A 23640-nucleotide genomic window follows, 5' to 3' on the forward strand; every position below is an offset into this window, starting at 1 on the left:
GAATCTAAGTTAGACATGGGTATCATTTTAGATGATTCTCAGTGAGAAAGAACTGCATGATTACTCATCTGTTCTCCCCCTACTCAGTTTGAAAAAGAAGCAGTTTTTGTGTGCCTTCAAGTCATTTCCAACTGGCAACCCTAAAGCAAACCTATCGTGGGTTTTTCTTTGCAATTTTCTTCAGAGGGGTTTTGCTGTTGCCATTCTCTAAAGCTGACAGAGAGTGAGTTGTCCAAGGTTACCCAGTAGGGTTCCATTGCTAAGTAGGGATTCAAAACCTGGTCTGTAGAGTCAAAGTCCAATGCTCAAACCGCTAAACTACACTGGCTCCAGGAAAGAAGCAGTAACTCTACCTAAATTCTATGATATATGCCTGAAAACTTCCTCTGACCTTTCATTGCAGTAAAACAATGTATGGTTAAGGCTAAAACTGGAATTAGCTTTAGACAACCCCACTTTGAGTGTCTACATTCTAGGTCCTTTAACTTCAAATATAGGATAAAAGTAGGAACATGTATATATGTGCAAATTTCTGGATAAACTGAGAGTTCCAAACTACCTGAAAAAACAGCATAGTTAGGAAAAGAGTAGAGTTAATGAATGAATGAATTATATATACTGTACATGTTGCGTTTAACTTTCTCTGGGAAGATTTTATACTAAGAAAGTATTTTCAAATACACCAGTCATGCTTCATGTCAATCATAAATCCTATTTTGAGAAGTTATTAGAAACTTTACAACCACTATAAATGGTTTGTAATAAGAAGTCCAGTGGTATCCTTCTCAGATCTATGATGAAATCTTCCATACCTTTATATGGAACACATTCCATGTAAGCAGACTTGCCTGAAGTGTCAATGATTGCACTGGCTAAAATTAGGATACTGAGCAACAATAATCTTGTGCTGTAGGGAGGGGAAAAACCACATTATATTGGCCTGTTGGGACTGTAGTGCTTAAAACTCCAGGCAGCAGGCTGCATGATTGAATTGTCCTGTACATTAAAAACAGCAGAAACCACGCTGCAGGGAACTCTGCTGTGGAACACGCTATAGGCATTTTGTATATCTTTGCAATGCTTTGGGAAGGATATAATTGGAAATGTTACCTTTTGGGACTATAATTGTCAGTGTATCCCAGCTAGCTTGGAAGCTGTAGTCCAAAAAGGAATGGGGCTTGGAAATGTCTCCACTGCTGACCTCTATCCAGTTATTTGAAGATTAGAATAGGATATAGGTGGAAATGGCCTCCATTCTTTTTCTCTCTGTTGCAATTAGAAAAATAGCCTAATTTTAGGCTTTAGGCATTAGGAAATGCTCTAATGCTAATTGCTACATGAGGGAAGGGTTTGTTTTTGAAGGCAATCAAGTAGAAGCTGGGGCAAGAAAAGGAATCCTGCCTCCAACCCCCCCCCCCCCCCCAATATATCTCCTTGCAGACAAAATAGTAAGAAAGAGAGAGAAGGGTAAAGGGAGACTAAAAAAAAAGCATGAGAGATAGAAAAAGATGGGGAGGGGATGGGGAGAGAAAAAGGGGGAAAGGGAAAAGGGAGAGAACACAGGAGTTCATCAGCATGAGAGAAAGAAGAAAGGTGAGGATGAGCAGTGAAGGTAAGAGACAGAGAATGTTGCTTTTGTTGCCCTCACCCCCCCCCCCCCCCCCATTTTGTGGCTTTGGACATGCCTGCCACTGGCATGCAGGACCCAGAAAGATAAATAGGAGCAAATGTGGACCTCAAGCTGAAAACGGTTCCCTTCTCCTATTTTAGGAGACCCCTAGAAAACCATGTGTATTTGAAGTTTTTGACTGTATCAAGACAGCCATCACTACATTATATGTGTCTTGATTATCTTTTAATTTCAAATAAATGCATAGAGTAGGGGCAAGGCATGCAATCCCAGTTTTCCTACCACCCCATTCCCACTGCATCAAATCCTCAGAAGCATAGTGACCAGAAGATATGGAGAAATCTATAGAATTTTGACATTGAGCAGGGCATGTGTATACTTCTCTGAAACCTTTCCTATTTTCTTATCCTTCCAAGGCAGACACTCAAAGTACCTGAGTAATGTGAATCCCAAACCAGATTAAAAGTGGGAAGTTCCCACTGGTGCTGGTTTTTACACACCATCTTTCTTTCTTGACATCAGTGTCACTGCCAGAACCCTGACACACACCAAAGTTAAGTATATAAAATCAGGTTTACCTTTATTTCTGTAAAATGCCTTTCCACAAAGTAACTATACCAGCCAGCATAGTGTGGTGGTGTGAGCACTCTGGAAAACAGTGTTTGAATCCCCACTCAGTCATGGAAACCCACTGGGTGACCTTGGGCAATTCACAGTCTCTCAGCCTCAGAGAATCACAATGGCAAAACCCTCAGAGAAACTTTATTTTTTCATTTCATTTCATATTCTGTGATAAATATCTTTTGAGTTTCTAAGAAGAAATATAATGAAACAACAGCAAAGTTCTATGTTGATAACAAAGCCAATATTTCTAAACCAATGCAGGAGAACTTGGGCCCATTTACATTACATCACTATAGTGCCATGTCTCCACTTTGACTGCCATGATTCCATCCTATGAAATTCTGGATGTTGTAGTTTGTTGAGTTGCTAGAGCACTCTGGCTGACAATTTTAAATGCCCCTCTCACCAGTCCCAGGATTAACTGGAACCATAACAGTTAAAATGGAACAATATTGCTATAACTGTGTAGTGTGAATGGGCCTCATGTGTATTCAAACATTTCTCCTAATAGAAACGCCTTAATCAGAAAAAATAACATTGTCCCAAAACCTCTCTTCAGTTTGACGCTAATGCATTCCCAGGTTTGGCAAGCTTAAACAGAAACCACAGAATCACCAATTACTGAAAAACTGAAAAAGCTTCATGAAGGCTACTAATGGAGTTGTTGGAGATCCAGAGTTTGAGAAATCCAGGAAAGGTCCACCAGCAGCATCTGGAAATGCTCCTTTTTGTAGACTGCAACTCCCCATATCCTGTGGCCATCCTCCTCCCTCCAAAAGCAACTTTCTTGGGCTGGCCATGGCAGCTGGCCCACCTACCTTGCAGCTGCAATTGATCTTATGAGATCCTTTCACGTTCCCAGTGTTTCAACGTTTCATTTAAACAAAATTACAGTCTGGGTTTTGCATGTGTGCTAATGATTAATATGGTGAATGAGTTCTTGCACTTGTATGGAATTAAAACCAGGTTAGATTTTGGACTTCCTGCCTGAGAGTTGGTGCCAAATGACACAAGGTTGGCCAGATGCTTCTGCTCACAAGTGATTGTTCCCCCTCCCCTTGAGCTTTATACAAGACAGCTGTGGCTAGGTTTCTTATAATGGGAGGATGGTGGAAATAAAAAGAATAATCAAACTTTACTCTTTATTTATTTATTTTTGTTTGTTTCTTGAATATAAGACTGTTACATGAAGCTTTCTTCAAAGAATATCGTGGGCTTCACCATTTTATGGCCACCCACTCAGCTTCAAACAACTGCTGTTTCCCTCCCTGTGCCATGGCAGAGTCTAATGGGAAATCAGTCATCAGTCCCATTTGCCACAAACAAGCTCTTGGTGAATCTACACAGCCATGTACTACAAAGGGCAAACTTAAAACAGAAAGGATTTAACCATCAGGGAAACTGGGTTATCATTGTCATTCTGCCAAGTGGAAAGGCTTTTCATCTGTTGGGTGTAAATTTATAGCAAAATACAAGGCAAAATGTAGTGTTAACCTTCCCACTGAGATAACAATCTAAATCAGCCTGGTATCATCTCTACTGATTCACAGCTTGTTCTCCTTTTTTGTCACACTGTCACGTTATTTGAAACTTTAAATTAGAAAAGAGGGGGCAAAGCATAGCTGTTAGCAGTGCTGCTGGAGTATTGTGCTTAGCAAGGAGGTATTTGGAAATCACATGGTATGACTCATACTTTAGAGTTCAGGGAAGCTTGTATTGTCAAGAGAGTGAGATTATTCAACCAGTTACAAAACAGTAAAGGAGCCAGTATCATACAATCAACAAGGGGGTGGGTGGAATTGGAATATATATGTGTGTGTGTATTCTGTGTGAAGTTTGACAATTCATTGATCAGGAAATGAATTTTTAAAAAGACCAGCAAAATATGGAGTCTTCCAGTGGGCTCTGAAGGGAATTATTTACATTTAAAAAATAAATAAATTATTAAATAGGATGGTGTTACACCAAGGTCCAGTCTCCTTTCACCCCTCTCTTTTCTGCTATTGTTAATAGCAAATGGGATGGTTTTTTGTGTTTTTTTCAGGCTATGTGGCCCGAAAAAATCTTCTAGAAGATTTTCTTCCTGACATTTCTTCAGCATCTGTGGCTGGCATCTTCAGAGAATACTTGCCTGTAAAAATTGGGTGTATATATACTATGTGAGCCTGAGAATGCAGGAGTGATTTGCATGTGTATTGTTCTGTGCTGATGGCTGGCCTCAGCCTGGGAGGCTAATGCAAAAGAGGATTAATGTCTGTTAATTGGTGATCATTATCTGCTGGGAAAGCCCCTGACTCTGAGTGGTTTCACATTTGCATTTGCTGAGTCCCTTATTTTGCTATTCCTCAGGACTGGTAGCCAAATTTTGTTCACTTTAAGGGTTTCTTCTTTCCGGTTGAAATTATCCAGATGTTTGTGGATGTCAATGGCTTCCCTGTGCATCCTGACATGGTAGTGGTTGGCATGGTCCAGAATTTTAGTGTTTTCAAACAGTATTTTATGCCCAGGATGGGCATGTTCTGCTACTACTGATTTTTCTGGATGGCCCAGTCTGCAGTGGGATGTTTGAGGCACATAGCAGCAAGGGTGTCCCCAGTGCTGGAAAATAGCCATACCATAAAAGAAGATCCAGGACCATACTTGGGGATCCAGAAGGCTCAGCATGGGGCAACATGAGATCACATAGTCATGATCAATCAAGATCGGAATCTGCATAATCCCTTCACTGATAAGAGTGATTGTGGGTGACAGATCTTGTGTTTCCAAGTGAACAGAAATCCAAAAAATATCTCCCTCTGGCAGCTATACTCTTTGGCCAGGGACATTTGCACCAATTGTCTGGCCCTTCCAACTTTCCTTCCCATTCTTATCTCCTGGAAACTCCACTTTAATCCTGCATTCTGGCCCCTAACAGGTTTTGCTCTATAAATATGTCTGCTTGGACACCACCAATTCGGTCTTGCTTGAGATCAAGACAAACCCTTTTTGTCTGTATTTCACTTGACATCTCAGCTTGCTGGCCAATACATGATCCCTAGGCAGCTTGCTGAGTCACTTCACTTACCAGTGTCCCCCAAATAATGGAGCTGCACTTCTGGAATCAGTATAGCATTGTCCTTTGCACCCTCTCAATTTGTTATCTGCTATGGCATCTATATCATTAGTTCTTGGATGTCTGCATGAGAGTGTCTTTGTGTGAATGGTGACTTCTTTGTGACTAATAAATAAAACTAATTTGAACCTTGCATTCTAGAGTTCCCAGGCTTAATCTGCACTTTAAGTTGCCTGATCCCTTCTGTTACTTTCAAATGAGCTACTAAAATTCCCCCATTGAATATTAATTGTGGATGCCTTCTTTGGGACCATGGCATTTGAGTAACAATGGGTTTAATACAACTGCCAAAGCTTTTACTTCCAATAGCAACAAGTATCAAAATTTAGAAATATTCTCACTTATTCTAAAATCAGGTTGCCTTAGGGCTTTTATTACAACAATAACCACAAATAATAACCACTTGCTGAGTCAGCAAGATTCTTCTTATGTATTTATGGGAGGTGAAGACTGGCTCCATTTCCATGGTAACTGATGACTGCATTTGGCACAAAATGTACTCTTAGGAGAGACAGAGGGAAGGGCAGGTTAATAGATTTCTTTAGCAGCATCTTTGCCCGCAGATGTAGTGGGTGAAGAATGTCAGATGGACCACTCTCTCTCTCTCTTCTTTTAGAGCTGTGGTTCTCAACCTGTGGGTCACGACCCCTTTGGGGGTCAAATGATCCTTTCACAGGGGTCACCTAAGACCATCGGAAAACACATATTTCCAATGGTCTTAGGAGCCAAGACAAAAATAATTTTATGGTTGGGGATCACCACAACATGAGGAACTGTATTAAAGGGCCGTGGCTTTAGGAAGGTCGAGAACCACTGTTTTAGAGCCTTTCTATCTTTTTATTGAGCCAGCATGACATAGCGGTTTGAGTGTTGGATTAGGACACTGGGAGACCAGGGTTCAAATCCCTGCTCAGCCATGCAGGGACATAGCCAGGATTTTAGGAAGGGGGGAGGGGGTCCAGACTAAGTGCCACCATTATAATGGGGCTTGGGTGCAGTGGCGCAGCAGCACACACCATTCATTTTTCTAATGGAAGGGGGGGGGGTCCGGACCCCAAGATCCCCCCCTTGGCTACGTCCCTGAGCCATGGAAATCCCCTTGGAGACCGTGGGCAAGTCACATTCTCTCTGCCTCAGAGGGAGACAAAGGCAAGCCCTCTTTCGACAAATTCTGCCAAGAAAACCCTGTGATAAGTTTGCCTTAGGGCTCTCATGAGCCAGAAATGACTTGAAGGCACACCACCACCTTTCTTATTATGATACAATGATTTTTTTTAAAGGCAGCATATATATTCTTGTCCATGTTTACCTGCCAGGTGGGTTAGTTGGTTCAAGATCACACAGTGGATTTCATGGCTATATGGGATCTGAATTTGGGTATTCTCAGACCTAGCTTGGTACCCTTAACACTATACCAAATGCCTTTTGCCATAGTGAAACTACAACTATTACTGTTGCTTTTTTTTACTGTTTCTGCTGCTGCCTTATCTGTCTTTTTTCCCTCTGACTATTTATAATACTTATATACCTCTCTGAAAAGCTTGGAAAAATTGTGAGGTTTCTTTAAGGGTTTTTGTCTTTTCTTTTCTTTTTCTTTTTTTGGATTGTGCTTCTAGAATCCCCTGGCCATGCTTGTTGAGGTTAGAGAATTATAGTCCAAAAAGTAATCATGAGAAATCATAACTCATTGGAAACAACAATAATGCTAGGAAAAGTAGAGGGAAGCAGAAGAAGACGAAGAATGTATTCCAGCTGGCTAGATTCAATCAAGGAGGTCACGGACCTGAATCTGCAGTACCTAAGCAGTGGATGATAGGAGGTCTTGGGGATGTCTCATCCACACTGTCACCATTAGTTGGATTGGAGTTGAAGGCAGTCAACAACAACAAAAGGAGGTATATCATCAGATGAAATTCTCTTATTAGGAACTGAAGTTGCATATAGGCAGACATGCTCTTTTTTGAAAATGAGGTGTCACATAGCTTGGCATCTCTCACTAACAAGAAAATGCTTAGTTCCTGATGTATTTGCTTGCATCAAGTCTCCTGAAGCAGCAGTGGGAAGGGATGGAATGAGATCAGGTGTCCTTTGAGTGACGTATTGCAAGGATAGTATCTCCCTTTACTCCCACCACATCTGTCAAGAATTTCTCCCCATTCCATCATGTACCCTGGCATTCCCATAAACCTAAGATTAGCAAGCAAACATCTTCTTTAATGCCAGTTGTGCTTCAGGGGTTTTTATACTGTTTATACATTAAGAATGTTTTTGAAACCAATAGCTTTAGTAATTATTTTGTTACTTCAGTGTTGCCTGGCTCTTTGTTATCTTCTTGTTCATTATGTTCCTACACTGGAAGTTTCAAAAGTCGAATTATCTTAAAACAGAATGTTAATCTTGGAACGCAGCAGGGCATTGTTCTGGTTAGTGACTTATACTCTGTTCCTGTCAAACATATGTTTTCTAAGAGGATAGAATTAAAATAATTTAATCTCAGAAAATCAGCTCCTGATCCATCAAAAAAACAACAACAAATAAAATCCAATCACTTGAGTTATCTGCAGGAATATGAGCTACTTTCATGAGATTAGTTCTCTGATCAAGAACTAGTACACAAAAGGGCTTTCCCTGCAGTTGTTGTTTTTTAAAAATGCAAATAAAACTTAAAAATTGAAAAACTTGTTGGGAAGGAAGGAATTTTTGGTTTACTCCTTCCTTAAATTCCCCAACTTTGTAATGTTCAAAATCCAACCCTGTTTTTCTCCAAAATACTTCTGCCAGGAAAAAATGTAGGTAAAGAAGCAAGAAGGAGTGAGGGACTTGTTTATTTAGTACTTTGAGTTAGGTGGAGCCCTTCATGCTACACCACACTGTGAGACTTGTTCATTTAACCATTGACTAGGAGGAATGCATCTTTTAATTGCTGTCATGCCAACCTGCTTCTTACTAGCTTTCCTCTGAACTGCTTCCCAGAATACATATTCTACTTTCCATGTAGATATTTTACATTCTACTACAGTGCTTAAGTCTCCTGTTAAAATTAGCATCAGAGAAGCTGCTAAGCCTGTGCTGAAGAATGATTTAATGTCTAATATGAAGGCATTTTCATTAATCTATAAATCCCATTAAACGATTTGACCAGAATTGGCTCTATAAAGAATGACTTCTAATGTTTTCAGTCTTGTACAGAATACAAAAGACATGTTGGCACTACCAAAACCTCTCTGTCTATACACAACCTCTTCACCACATTGGGGAAGTTGGAAATAGTCTTCCTATAATGAATTGTTCTGAACAGTATGTACCATAATATGAAGCACCAGCTAGCATATGATTCTTGGAGCTTTTTATGACTCTATTTTTCAAAGTCAGTTTACATCCCATTTTTCTCCAACACTGAGATTCAAGGAAACTCACAAAAAGATTAAAGACAGATACAGATTTTGAAAGCCAGATATAAACAAATACAGATATAGGCAGAAAACAGTTAAAATATAATTAAATAATATTAAAACAGTATTGGATGAAAAAGTGGTTTAAAAACAGATTTATAACAGGTACAGCTGTTCTTGTTGTGGGCCTTCAAGTTGTTACTGAATTATGGAGCCCTAAGGTGAACCTATACACTTGCCCACTAAAAAGCCACCCTAAATGACAGGGTCTTTGCCTGTAAGCACGAAGAAAACAGGGAGAAAACCAACCTAGCTTTCTTTGAATGGGAATCCCACATCAACCACCAAAAAGGCCCTCTCACACACATTGCAAAATACCCCTTTGAAATGCTAGGACTGAGAGAAAGCTTTCCCCCAAGGATTTCAGAGCCTGGGAAGGCTTGTATTTGAAAATCTGTTTCTTCAAAATAGCCAAGCTCCAGGCTATTTTTATGTTAGCATGATCCTGTGGCCACTTGTATTGGCACAGTAAAAGATTTATAAGTTATAATTATTGGTAGTACATCTAATAGGAAGAATCTGTCCCATAGATGCCATTTCCAGTTCATCTGTAATTACAAAAGTAATACATAGATCAGCTCCAGGTTCAGTCTCTGAAACCTCAATAAAAAGAATGGGAAGCTGCAAAGTTGTTCATGCTAAGTCCATGCTTTTAAATGCTATGCTCTTTTGTAGGTTGGTAAAATGAGTATCTAGCTTGTTGGGGGCACTTGGCTTACTGTAAACCACTTAGAGTGCTTAGTTTACCATGAAGTGGTATAAAAATGTAAAGTCCTAAAGTTCTCAGTGTCATGTTAGAGACTGACTCCATTCCATTATAAAATGTGATTCCATCTACTTTGGAATGGGTTTAACATATTTATAATTTATTTAAGTACTGTACATTATTTAATATTTATATACACGCAACATATGTTTATTAAAACAATCAAAGATCTCAGCCCTATTGATTACAAATAGAAGAACCAGTATTTCTGAAGCTGTTCTATCATGGATTGGTGAAAAGAGTTCAGTAAGATTTTTAGATGTAAGAATCTATGCCCCAAAGCCAATATAATTGTGTTTTCAGTTCCAAGTTTTTTTTTTTTAAATACAACTGCATATTACTCTTGCTAAGGTTAAAGGCTACAATATGAAGGCAATTTCACAAAGTATTACCTTTTAATTACCTAGGTAGGCCTTCATTTATTCAGGAATATTCTCCTGGAAGATTCTATATATCATGCTAAATCTATATCCTCCAGAATTCCTGCTGAGGCTTGCAGACATACTTATGAAATTGCAGAGGTATTCCTGCCTGCACATGGATCTCCACTTGGATGAGATGAAAAGATCAACAAGGATTTGAGTCATGGGATTAATACTATGACACACATGCATTTTCTAATGTCTTCAGGCTTGCAGACTAATTAGCTCAGAGTCAAGTTATTCCCTGCACTATGGATTGGTGCTCTTTTCTATTTCTGCTGTGCTACTGATTGTTTTCATACAACAGAGAATCACTGAACTGTGTGCAGCTCCCTTATGAGGATTTACAGAACAAAAACTGAAGCTTAGCTAGTAGGCCTCAGTGGTTAATTCTGCATGATAAACTTGGTATTAAAGCATGCATTTCTCATCTAACTAAAAACCCTGCTGTGCTTCTTCAGGTCTGCAAGCATCAAAACTGAACCATTTTTGTGAGCAGCTTCTTTAATTTGTTTAGATGATTAATCTGTTTTACCTATATAGGTTCAAGGACAGTTGTTGTTGATATATGCCTTCAAGTTGTTTAGGACTTATCATGATACTAAGGCAAACTTATCACAAGGTTTTCTTAGCAAGAGTTGTTCAGAGGGAAGGTTATCAATGACTCCCTCTGAGGCTGGGAGAGTGTGACCTGCCTAAAGTCACCCAGTGGGTTTCTATGGCTGAGCAGGGATTTGAACCCTGGTCTCCAAAGATGTAGCTCAATACTCAAAACACTACATCACTCAGGCTTTTGTCAAGGGCAGACAAAAGGCAAAAATACTTTAAAGCAATAACTACAATCAAAATACTACTAGTTTTAACTAACATTCAAATATAAAATTAGAAGAGTTTATAAACAATATCCAAAGGACTGTAGTCCTCAGAATGCATGGCCCAACTCAAAAGTTTCAGCTACATCCACATGACGTACATGTCTGCATTATGATGACATCTTAGAAGTTGTTTCACGCCTGGAAGGAAGAGGTAAGTGAAGTGAACCATCATAGGGATGTGGGCAGAATGCTTGAAGGGGGGCAGACACAACTTGTAAGCACTGGTATTCTTTTTATAATGAGAACTCCTAGAAATCCTACCCTGCCAAATTGGGAGATTGTGGCAACTGATGCTTCTTTGCAGATGTGAATCCCTTTCTGAAGCAGAATCCAATCACAAATCTCCCTCCTTTGGAGCAAGGTGTTCCATTTGGAGGCAAGATGGTGACCATTCATTTCCCAGCATTCCTAAATGACACTGGGTTGTTTTTTGGGGGAGTCTGATTTCTGACCTGCTTTTAAAAGACTGTGGAACCAAGAAAGAGAACATCTTGAACATTCTTTCAGTGGCACTGGATGCCTTCAAAAGGCTAAATACAGAGAACCAGTGACAGCTAGTGGCTCCAATATCAGTGGGGCTGTGAATGTGCTCTGGATTTTAGGCCAAACTGTAAAGAAATTATCCAACATGCCAAACTCAATTGCCAAGTAAATTCAGTACCCTGGATTATTCCTCTAATGTTTGGACTACAGTCAAGAATGGATGTACCACCCCAATGACACTGGTGCCACCAGATGCCTCAGTAAATAATATTTAGGTATAGCTATAGATACAAAAGGAATGTTTTTGTTTCAGGCATTTTGGTGATAAACTCAAATCTCTATTTGGAAATAGCCTGATGGCAGATCCTTTTGATTCTACAATGTTTTGAAATGTATTAGTTTCAACTTGCTTAAGCATTAAAAGTATGATAATCATATTGACTAAGTTGCTTCTGCCTTTGAAGAATGGAGATTACAACACATGTCTTTTAAACTGTGATTACATTCAGAAAAAAAGGGACTTTGGCTATACTTAGTGCATGACAAGGCCTCCAACCCACAGTTGCTACATCCCCCAACCACTATTAGGGCATCCCTTTCCATTGACAGGGGAAACTCATCAATGAGCTCTCAATAGCACAAGTCCTCAGGTGCAAGACATCACTCTGGGGCAGTCCTGTTATATTCAGGCATGTTTGGGACGGGCCCTATGGGGCACGTCGTTACGTGTGAGGGGTGGCGCTTCCTGACGCGCCTTGCCCTCGCGTGTAACGAGTATGTCAAAATGGCGGCACTGCATACAGATGGGCACCGCCATTTTGACGTCGCGGACACATAGCGTCTGGCCGTTGCACGCCGGTAGTGGCGCCACGAGTGCACGCCTCGTGCCTTGCAGCGCCTCTTCCAGGGCGCAGGAAGAAGCGCCATTTTGGTGCTTCTTTCTTGCTGCGCCCGGGAACCGTGCAGTTTGGCTGCTGCGGTTCCCGGACACAGCAACCGGCAGCGGCGCGAGACCACCCGTTTTGGGCGGTCTGTAACGCGCCTCTGTCATATCATGTCAGTCCCCCCCCCCACTTCCTCCTCGCTATTCCCAAGCAGCCCAATTGCCTTTAATTTTTTTTCCTATTTCTTTTCTTTCTTTCTTTTGCTTTTTTATTTACATCGCTGTAGCAGAACTCTGGAACTACATGAGTTAAAAGAAAAATAAATATAAATAAAATAAAAATGCCAAAAGACATGCTAGACAGGGCATAAGGCAGGGAGACGGAGTTAAAGGGGATGTAAGAGGAGAGCATGATGGTGACAGCAGCCTCAGCTGCACAATTCCAAAGATATGCACCACTGGGGCTCTGAACTATGGCACTGTATAGACGGGCCCTATTGGGCACTGTCGTTACACATGAGGGGCGGCGCTTCCTGACGTGCCTTGCCCTTCGCACATAACGAGGGCGTAAAAATGGCGGTGCCCTATACACATGGGCGCCGCCATTTTGATGTGATGGATGCCTAGCATCCGCATGTCTCGGCGCCTTCATGACACCACAAGTGCGCCATTGGCGCCTTGCGGCGTCATAATGGCGCCACAGAAAGAAGCCGCTTTTTGCAGCTTCTTTTTGTTGCGCGAGGGAGCCTCATACACAGGTAACAACAACAACAACAACAACAACAAAATTAATTCCTCACCTCGGAATGCCAGAAAAGGATGCATTTAAAATTAATTCCTCACCTCGGAATGCCAGAAAAGGATGCATTTTATTTTTGGCTTTCCCTAGGCTACCCCTGAATTCCTCAGAAACAGTAGCAAAAGCTGTATCAATTTGCCAATTTGCCTAATTGGAAAGAGAAGCATTACATTCAATTTCTAACATTCATTCGCTTTGCAGCAGTCATTCCAAAGGAAAAGGCAAAGGTAAACCCTCTCTGAACAAACCTCCCAAGAAAACCCCTTGAAGGCGCATGCACACACGCACACTCTCGCACACACCCAAGTCACACTGTCTCAGCCTCAGAGGAAGGCAATGGCAAAGCTTGCCACTAAAATCACCTGATGATGAAATGACAACACAGGAGGTGCCCGACACTTGGGAAGAGCCTCCCCAGGGGTCTTGTTGGAGGGAGCCATCTTGGGGCAAAGTGGGGGGGAGAGCAGGGCCCCAACAGACGGAAGGGCTCTGGGCCTCCTCTAGCCAGGGCCGGAAGGCAGCGGCACCCACCCAAGGCAAGCCCCAGAAAGCCCTCCACACTCCAGCACACACACACACACACACACACACACACACACTCCGGGAGGAGAGGGAGGAGGAGGAGGAGGAGGAAGAAGAATAGAAGCGGGAAAAGAAGGAGAAAGGGGGAAAGGAGGAGAAAGGAGATGGAGAACATCAGGAGGAGGAAGGTGAAAGAGAAAGGAGGAGGAAAAAAAGAAGAAAGGAGAAGAAGAAGGAGAGGAAGAGGAGAGGAGGACCAAGAAAACCCCAGGATAAGATTGCCTTGGTCCAAAACGACTTGAAGGCAAACAACAACAACAACAAAGGAAGGAGTTGCTGGAGCTTGGCTTCAAAAGACACCATCTCCCTCCTTTCTTCCTCCTTCAAGGGCACATCCTCTTGGGGCTGCAGTGACGGCCCTGCTGCTGCATGTTTTTTAGGCAACCCTACCTTGGGGCCCCCTTTGGCTGGGGGCCCTGGGGCAGTGCCACTCTTGCCCTCCCCTAGCTACGGCCCTGCACTGGGAGCGGGTTCTTTTTAGACCTTGTGGAGGCTGGAACGTTTGTCTGCTGCGGCCTCCATCCAGGACAGAAATCCTATCCGCCTGTACCAGGTCTTAGTTTGTAACAAAAGTGCATGTGCTTTTGTGTCTTCCTTAGCAGTCCCAAATAGCCATGGTTCTTTACAGGCAGAATAAAACCATTACACAGTGCAGTCTTAGAAACTTTTGAATGCACTACATTACCAAGTGGGATGGGGAAGCCCCATATTACATAATTCCTGGGGGAAACCCACAAATGCACTATTGCAAATTTTCAAGACGCCTTATGAGAGGATATTCCCATACTAAATACGGAAAACACTACTTCTGTTTTTGTGGAGACCTGGCCTTTCTTCTTCCTCATGATAATAGTTTCCCAATAAACTTGAAAATGAAACATGCAACAGAATTCAGAATGAACAATGCAATGCAATGCAAATTACATAGTAAACAGTTTATCTAATATAGGTACAAATTTATGTATACAATGAAGTGAGTCTATAGCAAACCTTTAAGAGGTATAATTTGAACATAAGTAGCCATTTTTCTTTTCATTTTATTTATTTATTTATTTTGTAAAAGCAAACAAAATATATAATGTGGAGTCGAAGGCTTTCATGGCTGGCATCCATAGTTTTCTTCTACAGAAAAGTAGAAGAAGCTATGCTAGACCTAGTTTGAACCTGAGAAAAACAAAGTTGAGTTCCATTATTATATTAAAATATAACCCAAAATGTAATATTTCCAAAGAGCTTCATATGGATGGCTTTAAAAAGAAACCTGAAAAGACAGACAAGTTCCTTTTGGAAAATTACTAAGAACTAGAATAACTGTGTGCCAATGCTATTTTAGGGACCAACCTGTTAGAAATCAGTGAAACCACTTAAAAGCAGTCTTCTAACTTGCTAGATTTCTCAGATTTTCCAACAGAATACTGTGGTGCTCTATATTAATAACAGCATCTGATGTCTGCTGAAAATCAATTTGGTTTTGCTACCGCACCCCAACCTCCAGACACTGCTCATTCCAGAGAGCAAATAAAGTAGCCTCACTTCTACAGCAAGGCCAGAAACCTGACTGAAGCATACTGAAGAAATGTTTACTACTAGCTGCTTCAGAACTGTGAAGTAAATGACAGAATCAATCATATTTTCCTATAAAGTGGAGATGAGAGACCACTCAAAAATTAAATGGTTTTTCACCATTCAGCAGTTTCTTCCTCCCAAAGTACTTGTGATCTCCCACAGTAACAGATTCATACAGTACTTCATTTCTAGACAAAGAAAGATCTGTTCTGAAGCAAAGACTCTTCTGAGTTGCTGAGGGCTGTCGTTATTCAAATGTAACTGAAATACATTATGTGCTGGCTTACAAGTGCCCAAAGTCTGCACACCAGAAGAAGAGCAGGTTCTTCCTGCCCATGCTCTTATTTCTGAAGAAGGGAGAATTAGCAGCATACATTCCTGCTCCCCAGACATCTCTCATGCCAAGGTTTTGATAAGAACTACTGCAAGAAGGTAGCCGTTTCTTAGCTCCTGGATGTGGATGAAACCACCTTTGCTGCAAATTCTCTGGTGTGCTCAGAGGGCTTGGGATTTTCTGGTCAATTTCAGGGAGGTATGGATAAGAAACAGTAGATGTCTCTCCTGGTAGCTTTTCATTGTACTCTAACACAAATGCATGAAACCTTCACCTCTTTCCCAAATCTTCTATGCACACTGGAAGTGGAAAAGGGGTAGAAGCTGGCTAGTAATCCCAAGCAGTATCTGCTTATGGTCATGGTATCTGGATCTATTCTTAGAATCATAGAATCGTAGAGTTGGAAGAGACCACAAGGGCCATCCAGTCCAACCCCCTGCCATGCAGGAAATCCCAATCAAAGCATCCCCGACAGATGGCCATCCAGCCTCTGTTTAAAAACCTCCAAGGAAGGAGACTCCATTACACTCCGAGGGAGCGTGTTCCACTGTCGAACAGCCCTTACTGTCAGGAAGTTCTTCCTAATGTTGAGGTGGAATCTCTTTTCCTCCAGGACAGAACCCTGTGGGACCCCACTGGTCACTTCTCTACAGGATGAAAAAGAGCAATTGTTGAGCACCCTTTGGCTTTGGCCAGTAAACCAATTACAAATCCATGTAACAGTTACCTTGTCTAGCCCACATTTCACTAGCTTGTTTGCAAGAATGTCATGGGGAACTTTGTCAAAGGCCTTACTGAAATCAAGATATACTATATCCACAGCATTCCCTTCATCTACTAAGCTGGTAATTTTATCAAAGAAAGAGATAAGGTTTGTCTGGCATGACTTGTTTCTCCATGCTGACTTTTTGTGATTGTGGCATTGCTTTCTAGATGTTCACAGACTCTCTGTTTAATGATCTGCTCTAGAATCTTTCCTGGTATTGATGTCAGACTAACTGGATGATCATTGTTGGGATCCTCTTTTTTCCTCTTTTTGAAGATGGGGACAACGTTTGCACTCCTCCAGTCTGCTGGGACTTCTCCTGTTCTCCAGGAGTTCTCAAAGATTATTGCCAATGGCTCTGATATTACATTTGCCAATTTTTTTAATGGATGTAGTTCTTGCTTCATATAGCCCCATTTTCAGCCTTGGCATCGAAAACAGGTGCCAGGCCTGCAGGCCTGGTGAGTATTAGCAGAAAGGATTCTTTGGCCTGTTACAGACAGGCCAAAATAATGCTGCTTCGAGTCACTTTGGAGGAATGGTATTTTAATGATGCATGCGTCCTAAGAGTCCAAAAGCTGTACCAAAGCTGCACTCCAGTCCTTAGGACAGGAGCGTGGCTTTGGTGCAGCTTTTGGACTCTTAGGACGCATGCATCATTGAAATACCATACCTCCAAAGTGACTCGAAGCAGCTTTATTTTGGCCTGTCTGTAACAGGCCTTTGTCTTATGCAAACAGGTGCAGTGAGTATCTGTCCACTCCCTCTTCTGCAATATCAGAAAGAGAAAGAAGCTGAAATTGTATCTATAGACATTTGACAAAAGGAAGAAGATGATACCTGGAGCGCAGCGCTTTGCCCAAAGATCAAAACAAAACAGGGAGTGAAGTGCAAATAGTATCAATTAATGGAGTGCACCATTAATTGTGGCACAACCCACTGGCACCTGGTCATGTCAATGCTAGTATGCTTCTGTATCCACTCTGGATTTTAGTCCAAAAATGCTATTCGCAGTGTTGAACCTATTTGGCTAGTGCTCTGGATAGCTTCAGAGTAATAGCCAAACTAAATTATTCTGGCACATGGAAATCATCAGCCATGACTAAGCTCATGTTTGGATTATAATCTTTATCCACAATAAATCAAAGAACTGGGATGCACTCTAAATTTGAAAACAATGGGTGGGGTCTAGATTTAGTCATATTTAGAGGAGATACACAGAAATCAGTCTCTAAGTATGATTAATAAACCCACTCCATTAAATATTCAGAGGTAGCTGTGTTGGCCATTTAACAAATACAAACAAAAATCCATCAGTGATACCTTTATTGGCCAACCAAAATGCCCAATATCCTTGTTAAAGGCTTTCAAAGCTCCATGGTCTTCTTCATCAATCAAGATGTTACAAACCAAACAGGAGAAAGAAAAAAAACAAAAACAATTTGAGATCTTAGTCATATGCCTGCATGTTGCTTCAGTCCTTAGTAAAGATGTTATGATGGGGAGGATATCTTTTGCAGGCAGGCTCCTCTTCTTTCTGGCCATGCAGCAATATGGAGATTTTCAAAGTCCAAAAAATTCAAAGTCCATTTGCATCTCAACAGGGACCCCTCTTTTGCAATCCAATATGGATTGGGACTTCAACCAAGGTAAAACATTTTTTTCTTCTGTGGAGTCGAAGGCTTTCATGGCCAGCATCCATACTTTTTTATGGGGTATGTATATACTGTGTGACTCTGGGAAGGCATGTATTGTTCTGTTGCTAATGGCAGGCCTCAGGGTGGGAGGGTATGCAAAAGAGTATTAGTGTCAAGTAAAGTTATCACTGTCTGCTAGGAAACCTCTGACCCTGGGAGATTTCTCATTTGCATTTGTCGAAACTTCATCTTGCTATTTTTTTAGGATTGGTAGCCAAACCTTGTTTACTTTAAGGGTTTCCTCTTTCTTGTTGAAATTGTCCAGGTGTTTGTGGATTTCAGTGGCTTCCCTGTGCATCCTGACATAGTAGTTGTTGGCATGGTCCAGAATTTCAGTGTTTTCAAACAGCATTTTATGCCCAGGATAGTTTATAACATGTTCTGCTACTGGTGGTTTTTGTGACTGACCCAGTCTGTAAACCATTTGAATAGGGAAACTGGTGAAGAAACACAACCTTCAAATAGTTTACAAACCAACTAAGAAAATCCAACAAATGCTTCGCTCAGCCAAGGACCAGAGAGACCCTCTCACAGCCGCAGAAGTTTACCGCATACCATGCAGCTGCGGAGAAGTCTACATAGGGACCACCAAATGCAGTGTGCAAACAAGAATCAAGGAACATGAGAGACACTGCAGACTGGGGATTCACATTGCGACAGAAATTGGTTTCAAATAAGAACAAGGGTCATTTACACCGATTGGCAATTTGCTCTGTTTCATAGTGGGAATGAGTCCTTACAGTGTTCTCTCATGCCTATTTGCAACCACACTGGTACACAATGATAGTCCTCAGCCTGTCACTCATTCTTTGGCCTCAAAGGTCCTGCTGGGTGAAAACTGTCTGAAAATATTGGCTTTAGTACTGTTCTCCATTTGCCAAGAATGAGAATTTTGTGGCCAGGTACTGTTGGACTACAAATCCCACCAGCCCTGACCAGCACAGTCAAAGACAAGGGAAATTAAGAGTTGCTATTCAACATAATCTGCAGGGTTACAAATTGTGCACCTATGCTCTGGATTTAGAAATGAAAAAAATCATGAATTGATCACAATAGAGAGGTTCTTGTAATCTGAGTATATATTGTTGTGCTATGTACCTTCATATCAACCCCGCCCTATACTAGACTTTTCTTGGCAAGATTTTTTCAGAGGATATTTTGTCATCACTTTCTTCTGACAGTGTGTGACTTGTCCAAGGTCACACAGTGGGTTTCCATGGTTGAGTAGGGATCTGAGCCATGTTCTCAGGATGTCCGAGTCCAAAAGTGCAAAAGACAAACCACTACACTACTGATTCCTACTGCAGTGCTCCCTTGCCATCCCGGACACCTCCACGTGAGGCGAATACTTCGTATGCTTGAGCCCCAATTAAAATAACAGGGCTTGTGCATGTGGCATGGCATAGCGCATGTGGCATGGGCGTGTGCGCCATTGCCAGTTTCGTTGCATGGCTTTTCAGCATAAAGTGAAAGCCGAGTATAGTGTGCCTGCATATAACGTGTGTGCACTGTACTATACTATTGAGGCAAATCTACTACTGCCCTAGTATGAATATGTCACTTGTGATGGAAAAAATATTAAGAAGAAGCAAAATAAGAACAGAAGAATGGATGCTCAACATTACTGATCTACATTTCAATTAATTACAGTCAGTGCTCGATGTCCACAGACTTGCTATTCATGGATCTGAACATCTGCAGATGGCAAGCCCTTGTTGTCCCGAATGGTAGCACATGCCTATGGCCGCACTACCATTAGGGACAGCCCGTTGTCCTGTGGCAGCCCATGCACATGGTTATGGTGCCATTAAGTTCTGTTGTCCCCAATGATGGTGTAGCCGTATGTATGCACCACCATGGGACAATGAGGGCTGTCCCTAATGGTGGAGCGGCCATGGGCATGCACCGCCATTGAGGACAACACGGACTTGAGCAACCACGGGTTTTGCTATGGGGGGGGGGGGATGCAGAACAGATCCTTCATGGATATGAAGGGCCGACTGTACTGCTACATCTTATGGGCTCCTGAGTGCACAGATAAGTGTACATACTTGTACAGCATAATGTGTGAACAATTTTAAGGTTAGACAGGAGTTTATCACATGGGGAAAACTGAAGGTTTAAAAGGGTCAGAACCTGCTGTTATCCAGCACAATTAGGCACACTTATTTGGCACAATTGCGCGAATGGTTTTCCCATGACCTTGCATGCAAACCACTTAGAATTCAACAAGAAAGTGACATGAATCAAGAAATAAGCTGGTCGGAGATCACTTCAGCCTTCCCTCCTAGCCAGAGATCTTAAAGAAACAGCTACTGAGGCAAAGGCAGGGACACAGCAAGCGAGATGGAGAAAAGGCTAAATTCCCCCTTGCTCTTTCCTGTGTATGTCTGCCTGTCTCCAGCTTCAACCCCCATAGCCAGGGGTCTTAAAAGGAACAGCTGCTAAGGGAAGGCACAGAGACACAGAGAGATTTGTCACAGTCTATGTGTGAAAATCATTTGTGCATTTGATCGCTTTTTCAGGATGCACACACTTTTACTATTATCAGGATGGAGGCATATTTGGTCCCATCATATGAAAATCATTCACGCATTTGTGCACAAGTGTAGATTTATCTTAGATTCTGCATGGGATAGCAACATTTTGCATGTGAAAACTATTTGAGCAATTGTGAATTAATAATGGGTTCTTACCATTTTAAATTTCTAATTTTTCCCCATGTGATAAGCTCCACAGAAATAATAGTGTGGAGGGGCAGTGTTATCCTGGGGTGGAAGGGGTGGGGCTTCTCCTTGTCATGGCTCAGTTTTCCACTGGAGACTCAGGCTGTGGCATAAAGCCGAGCCAGCTGTGTGCGCCTCCCCATCCCTCCTTGCTGTAGCCCAGCTCTCCCCTGAGGAAAACTGAGCCACGGCAAGGAGAGATGGGGCGAGGGGACCTGACCAGATGTCACCCCCACCCGGGTGTCACCTGGTGCAGCCCTAACCCCTCCTCCCCCAGTGACACTGAAGCAGAAAAGAGGAAAAAAATGGGGAAGGGTGTGGAAACCCATGCCCTATGAGGAGAGTTAGGGAGCTGGAGAAGATTAAGAGATGATATTATTTGTTGTTGTTGTTATCCACCCTTGAGTCTATCCCGACCCATGATGACCCTATACATGAGACGTCTCCAAAACTCCCTATTCTCCACTGCTTTGTTCAGGTCCCACAAATTCATACCCAAGACTTCCTTAATAGAATCCATTCATCCATTCCTCTCTTTCTGCTTCCCTCTACCTTCCTAGCATTATTGTTTTTTTGCAGTGAGTCATGCCTCCTCATGATGTGGCCAAAGTACAACAGCCTCAGTCTAGTCATCCTGGCTTCCAGAGAGATTTCTGGTTTGATCTGCTCTAGGGCCCATTTGTTTGGCTTTCTCAGCTGTCCATGGTAACTTCAGCACTCTTCTCCAGCACCACATCTAAATGAACTGATTTTCTCTCTATCCACTTTCTTAACTGTCCAGCTCTCACATCCATACATGGTAGGGAGGAATACAATGGCCTGTATGATTCTAACTTTCATGCTCCATTGTATGTATTTACATTTTAGGATATTTTCTGGTTCTCTCATAGCTGCCCTGCCCAGTCTTATGGGCTTCTTATGATTTCATGACTACAGTCCCCGCTCTGATCAATATTGGATCCCAGGTATGAACATTATTTTACTATTTCTATTTCCACATAGTTTAGGTTGAATCTGTGTAAACTCTCTGTGAGGGCCCCAAACAACAGGGGAGACCCCGCTTCCTCCCTCCCAACCTCCTTCTGCCCGGGAGGAAACAAAGGCTGCATCCACACTGGAAGGATAACCCGGTTTGGCGCCGCTTTAACTCTTTGTCTAGCTCTTTGCTATGGAATTCTGGGAGTTCTGGACCCCACAACAAACTCCAACTCCCAGAATTCCATAGCCTTGATTCAGGCAGAGAGTTAAAGCGGTGCCAAACCGGGCTATCCCTCCAGTGTAGATGCGTCCCTACTGCAGAAATAACTCAGGTTGAGCACCGCTTTAAAAGCCAGGGCTGAGTGCTATGGAATTCTGGGAACTGTAGTCCGTTGGGGGGCAGAGTTGTCCGGCAGGGGAGGCGAAATATCTCACACAAACGCAAAAGCGGTGTTAGCGGGGCTTCTTTCCCCCCCTTCACTCCGGGCCTGGCTGGGCAGGGGGAGCAGACAGTCCTGGAACCGCAAAGGAGGGCATTTAGGCTCCGGGAAATGGAGGCAATTCAACAACAACAACAACAACAACAACAACAGAGTAGGACATGGGGGGGTATTAGCTTAGTCCCCAATTGTAAACCGCACCATGGTTCTCAACCTCTCCCCCCCCGCCCCAGACATTTGGACTTCAGCTCCCAGAAGCTGCAGCCAGCGGGACCAATGGCAAGGGGTTCTGGGAGCTGAAGTCCCAAACGTCTGGAGGACCAGAGGTTGAGGACTAGGAGCTCGGGAAGCGGCATGGAAAGGCCCTCCTCCTCCTCCTCCTTGCTCTTGCTCCCTGGCCAAAGAAAGGGCCACAAACCAGGTCAGCGGCGCTTCTGAGTCCTGCTGGAGAGAAGGCTGGAATGGAGGGCAGGCCCTAGAAAGGAGGAGGAGGACTTCTGGTCAGTGCTCCTGCTCCAAAGGGAGGGCATTTGGGGCTCCCTCCTGGCGGCGAGGAGGCTGAGCGGGGGGCCCTGGGGGTCCTACCTGGTCGGGCTGCGGGGAGGCGTCCCCGTTGCCATTCCCGGCGGCGAGGCCGTTCAGCTCCAGGGTCTCTGTGCTCTCGGGGTCCATGGCTGCCTCAAGGCGGGAGAGGAAGGAGAGCCCAGGGTTGGGAAGGAGGATGGAGCCACCTCTGGCCCCAGAGCCGCCTCCCAGTCCGGGAAGGAGCCCCTGGCCTCCGCTGGCAGCAGCAGCAGGAGGAGGGAGGGAGCCAAGCGCCGGTCTCTCTCTCTCTCTCTCTCCTCCTCCTCCTCCTCCTCTTGGCAGAAAGAAGGCGCCCACTAGTTCCCGCCTCATCAGAGGAGGCTTCCTGGCTCAAGGCTCAGCTCTGCTGCTGCTGGGAGTGAAGCCCTAGGCCCTGGGCTGTCACGGAACAGGACACGTTCTAGTCACCGGCTTCACTCCCATTATTAGACCAGCGGAATCATTCCTGCCACTCTCCAGGTGCTCTTGGACTGCAGCGCCCAGCCTTGCCTGGGCTGCCTTAAAGGATGCTGGGGCTGGCAGTCCAAGCAGCAGCTGAAGGGGCCCCTGGTTTTTCACCCTTGCAGTGACATCAGCTGCTGGCTGGCGAAGGGACACTTTAACTCGGGGTAGCATTAGTCAGCAGCTGTGTTCTCTGCATTTAGAATCTTAGAGTTGGAAGAGGCCTCAAGGGTCATCCAGTCCAACCCCATTCTGCCATGCAGGAACTCACAGTCAAAGCACACACACACACACACCTTGACAGATGGCCATCCAGCCTCTGTTTAAAAGCCTCCAAGGAAGGGGACTCCAAAGGAGTGTGTTCCCCTGTTGGACAGCTCTTACCTTCAGGGCGTTCTTCCTAATGTTGAGGTGGAATCTCTTTTCCTCTAGTTTGCACCCATTGCTCTGGGTCCTGTTCTCTGGAGCAGCAGAGAACA

At 43.2% G+C, this 23640-nt stretch overlaps 1 protein-coding gene across 4 annotated transcripts in view; it reads right to left on the reverse strand.

The window, feature by feature from the left end:
- The window catches only part of NINJ1 (ninjurin 1), a 41162-nt gene extending 18207 nt beyond the window's left edge, over window positions 1-22955 (reverse strand). For all 4 annotated transcript variants that reach the window (XM_042453979.1, XM_042453981.1, XM_042453982.1 and 1 more), the window contains exon 1: window positions 22721-22955. In XM_042453979.1, coding sequence (XP_042309913.1) covers window positions 22721-22807 — 87 coding nt within the window. In that variant the 5' untranslated portion in view covers window positions 22808-22955. The remainder of the gene's footprint in view (window positions 1-22720) is intronic.
- Between the last annotated feature and the right edge of the window lie 685 nt (window positions 22956-23640).

The sequence above is a fragment of the Sceloporus undulatus genome, chromosome 2 (assembly GCF_019175285.1).
Source record: "Sceloporus undulatus isolate JIND9_A2432 ecotype Alabama chromosome 2, SceUnd_v1.1, whole genome shotgun sequence".
NCBI lineage: Eukaryota > Metazoa > Chordata > Lepidosauria > Squamata > Phrynosomatidae > Sceloporus > Sceloporus undulatus.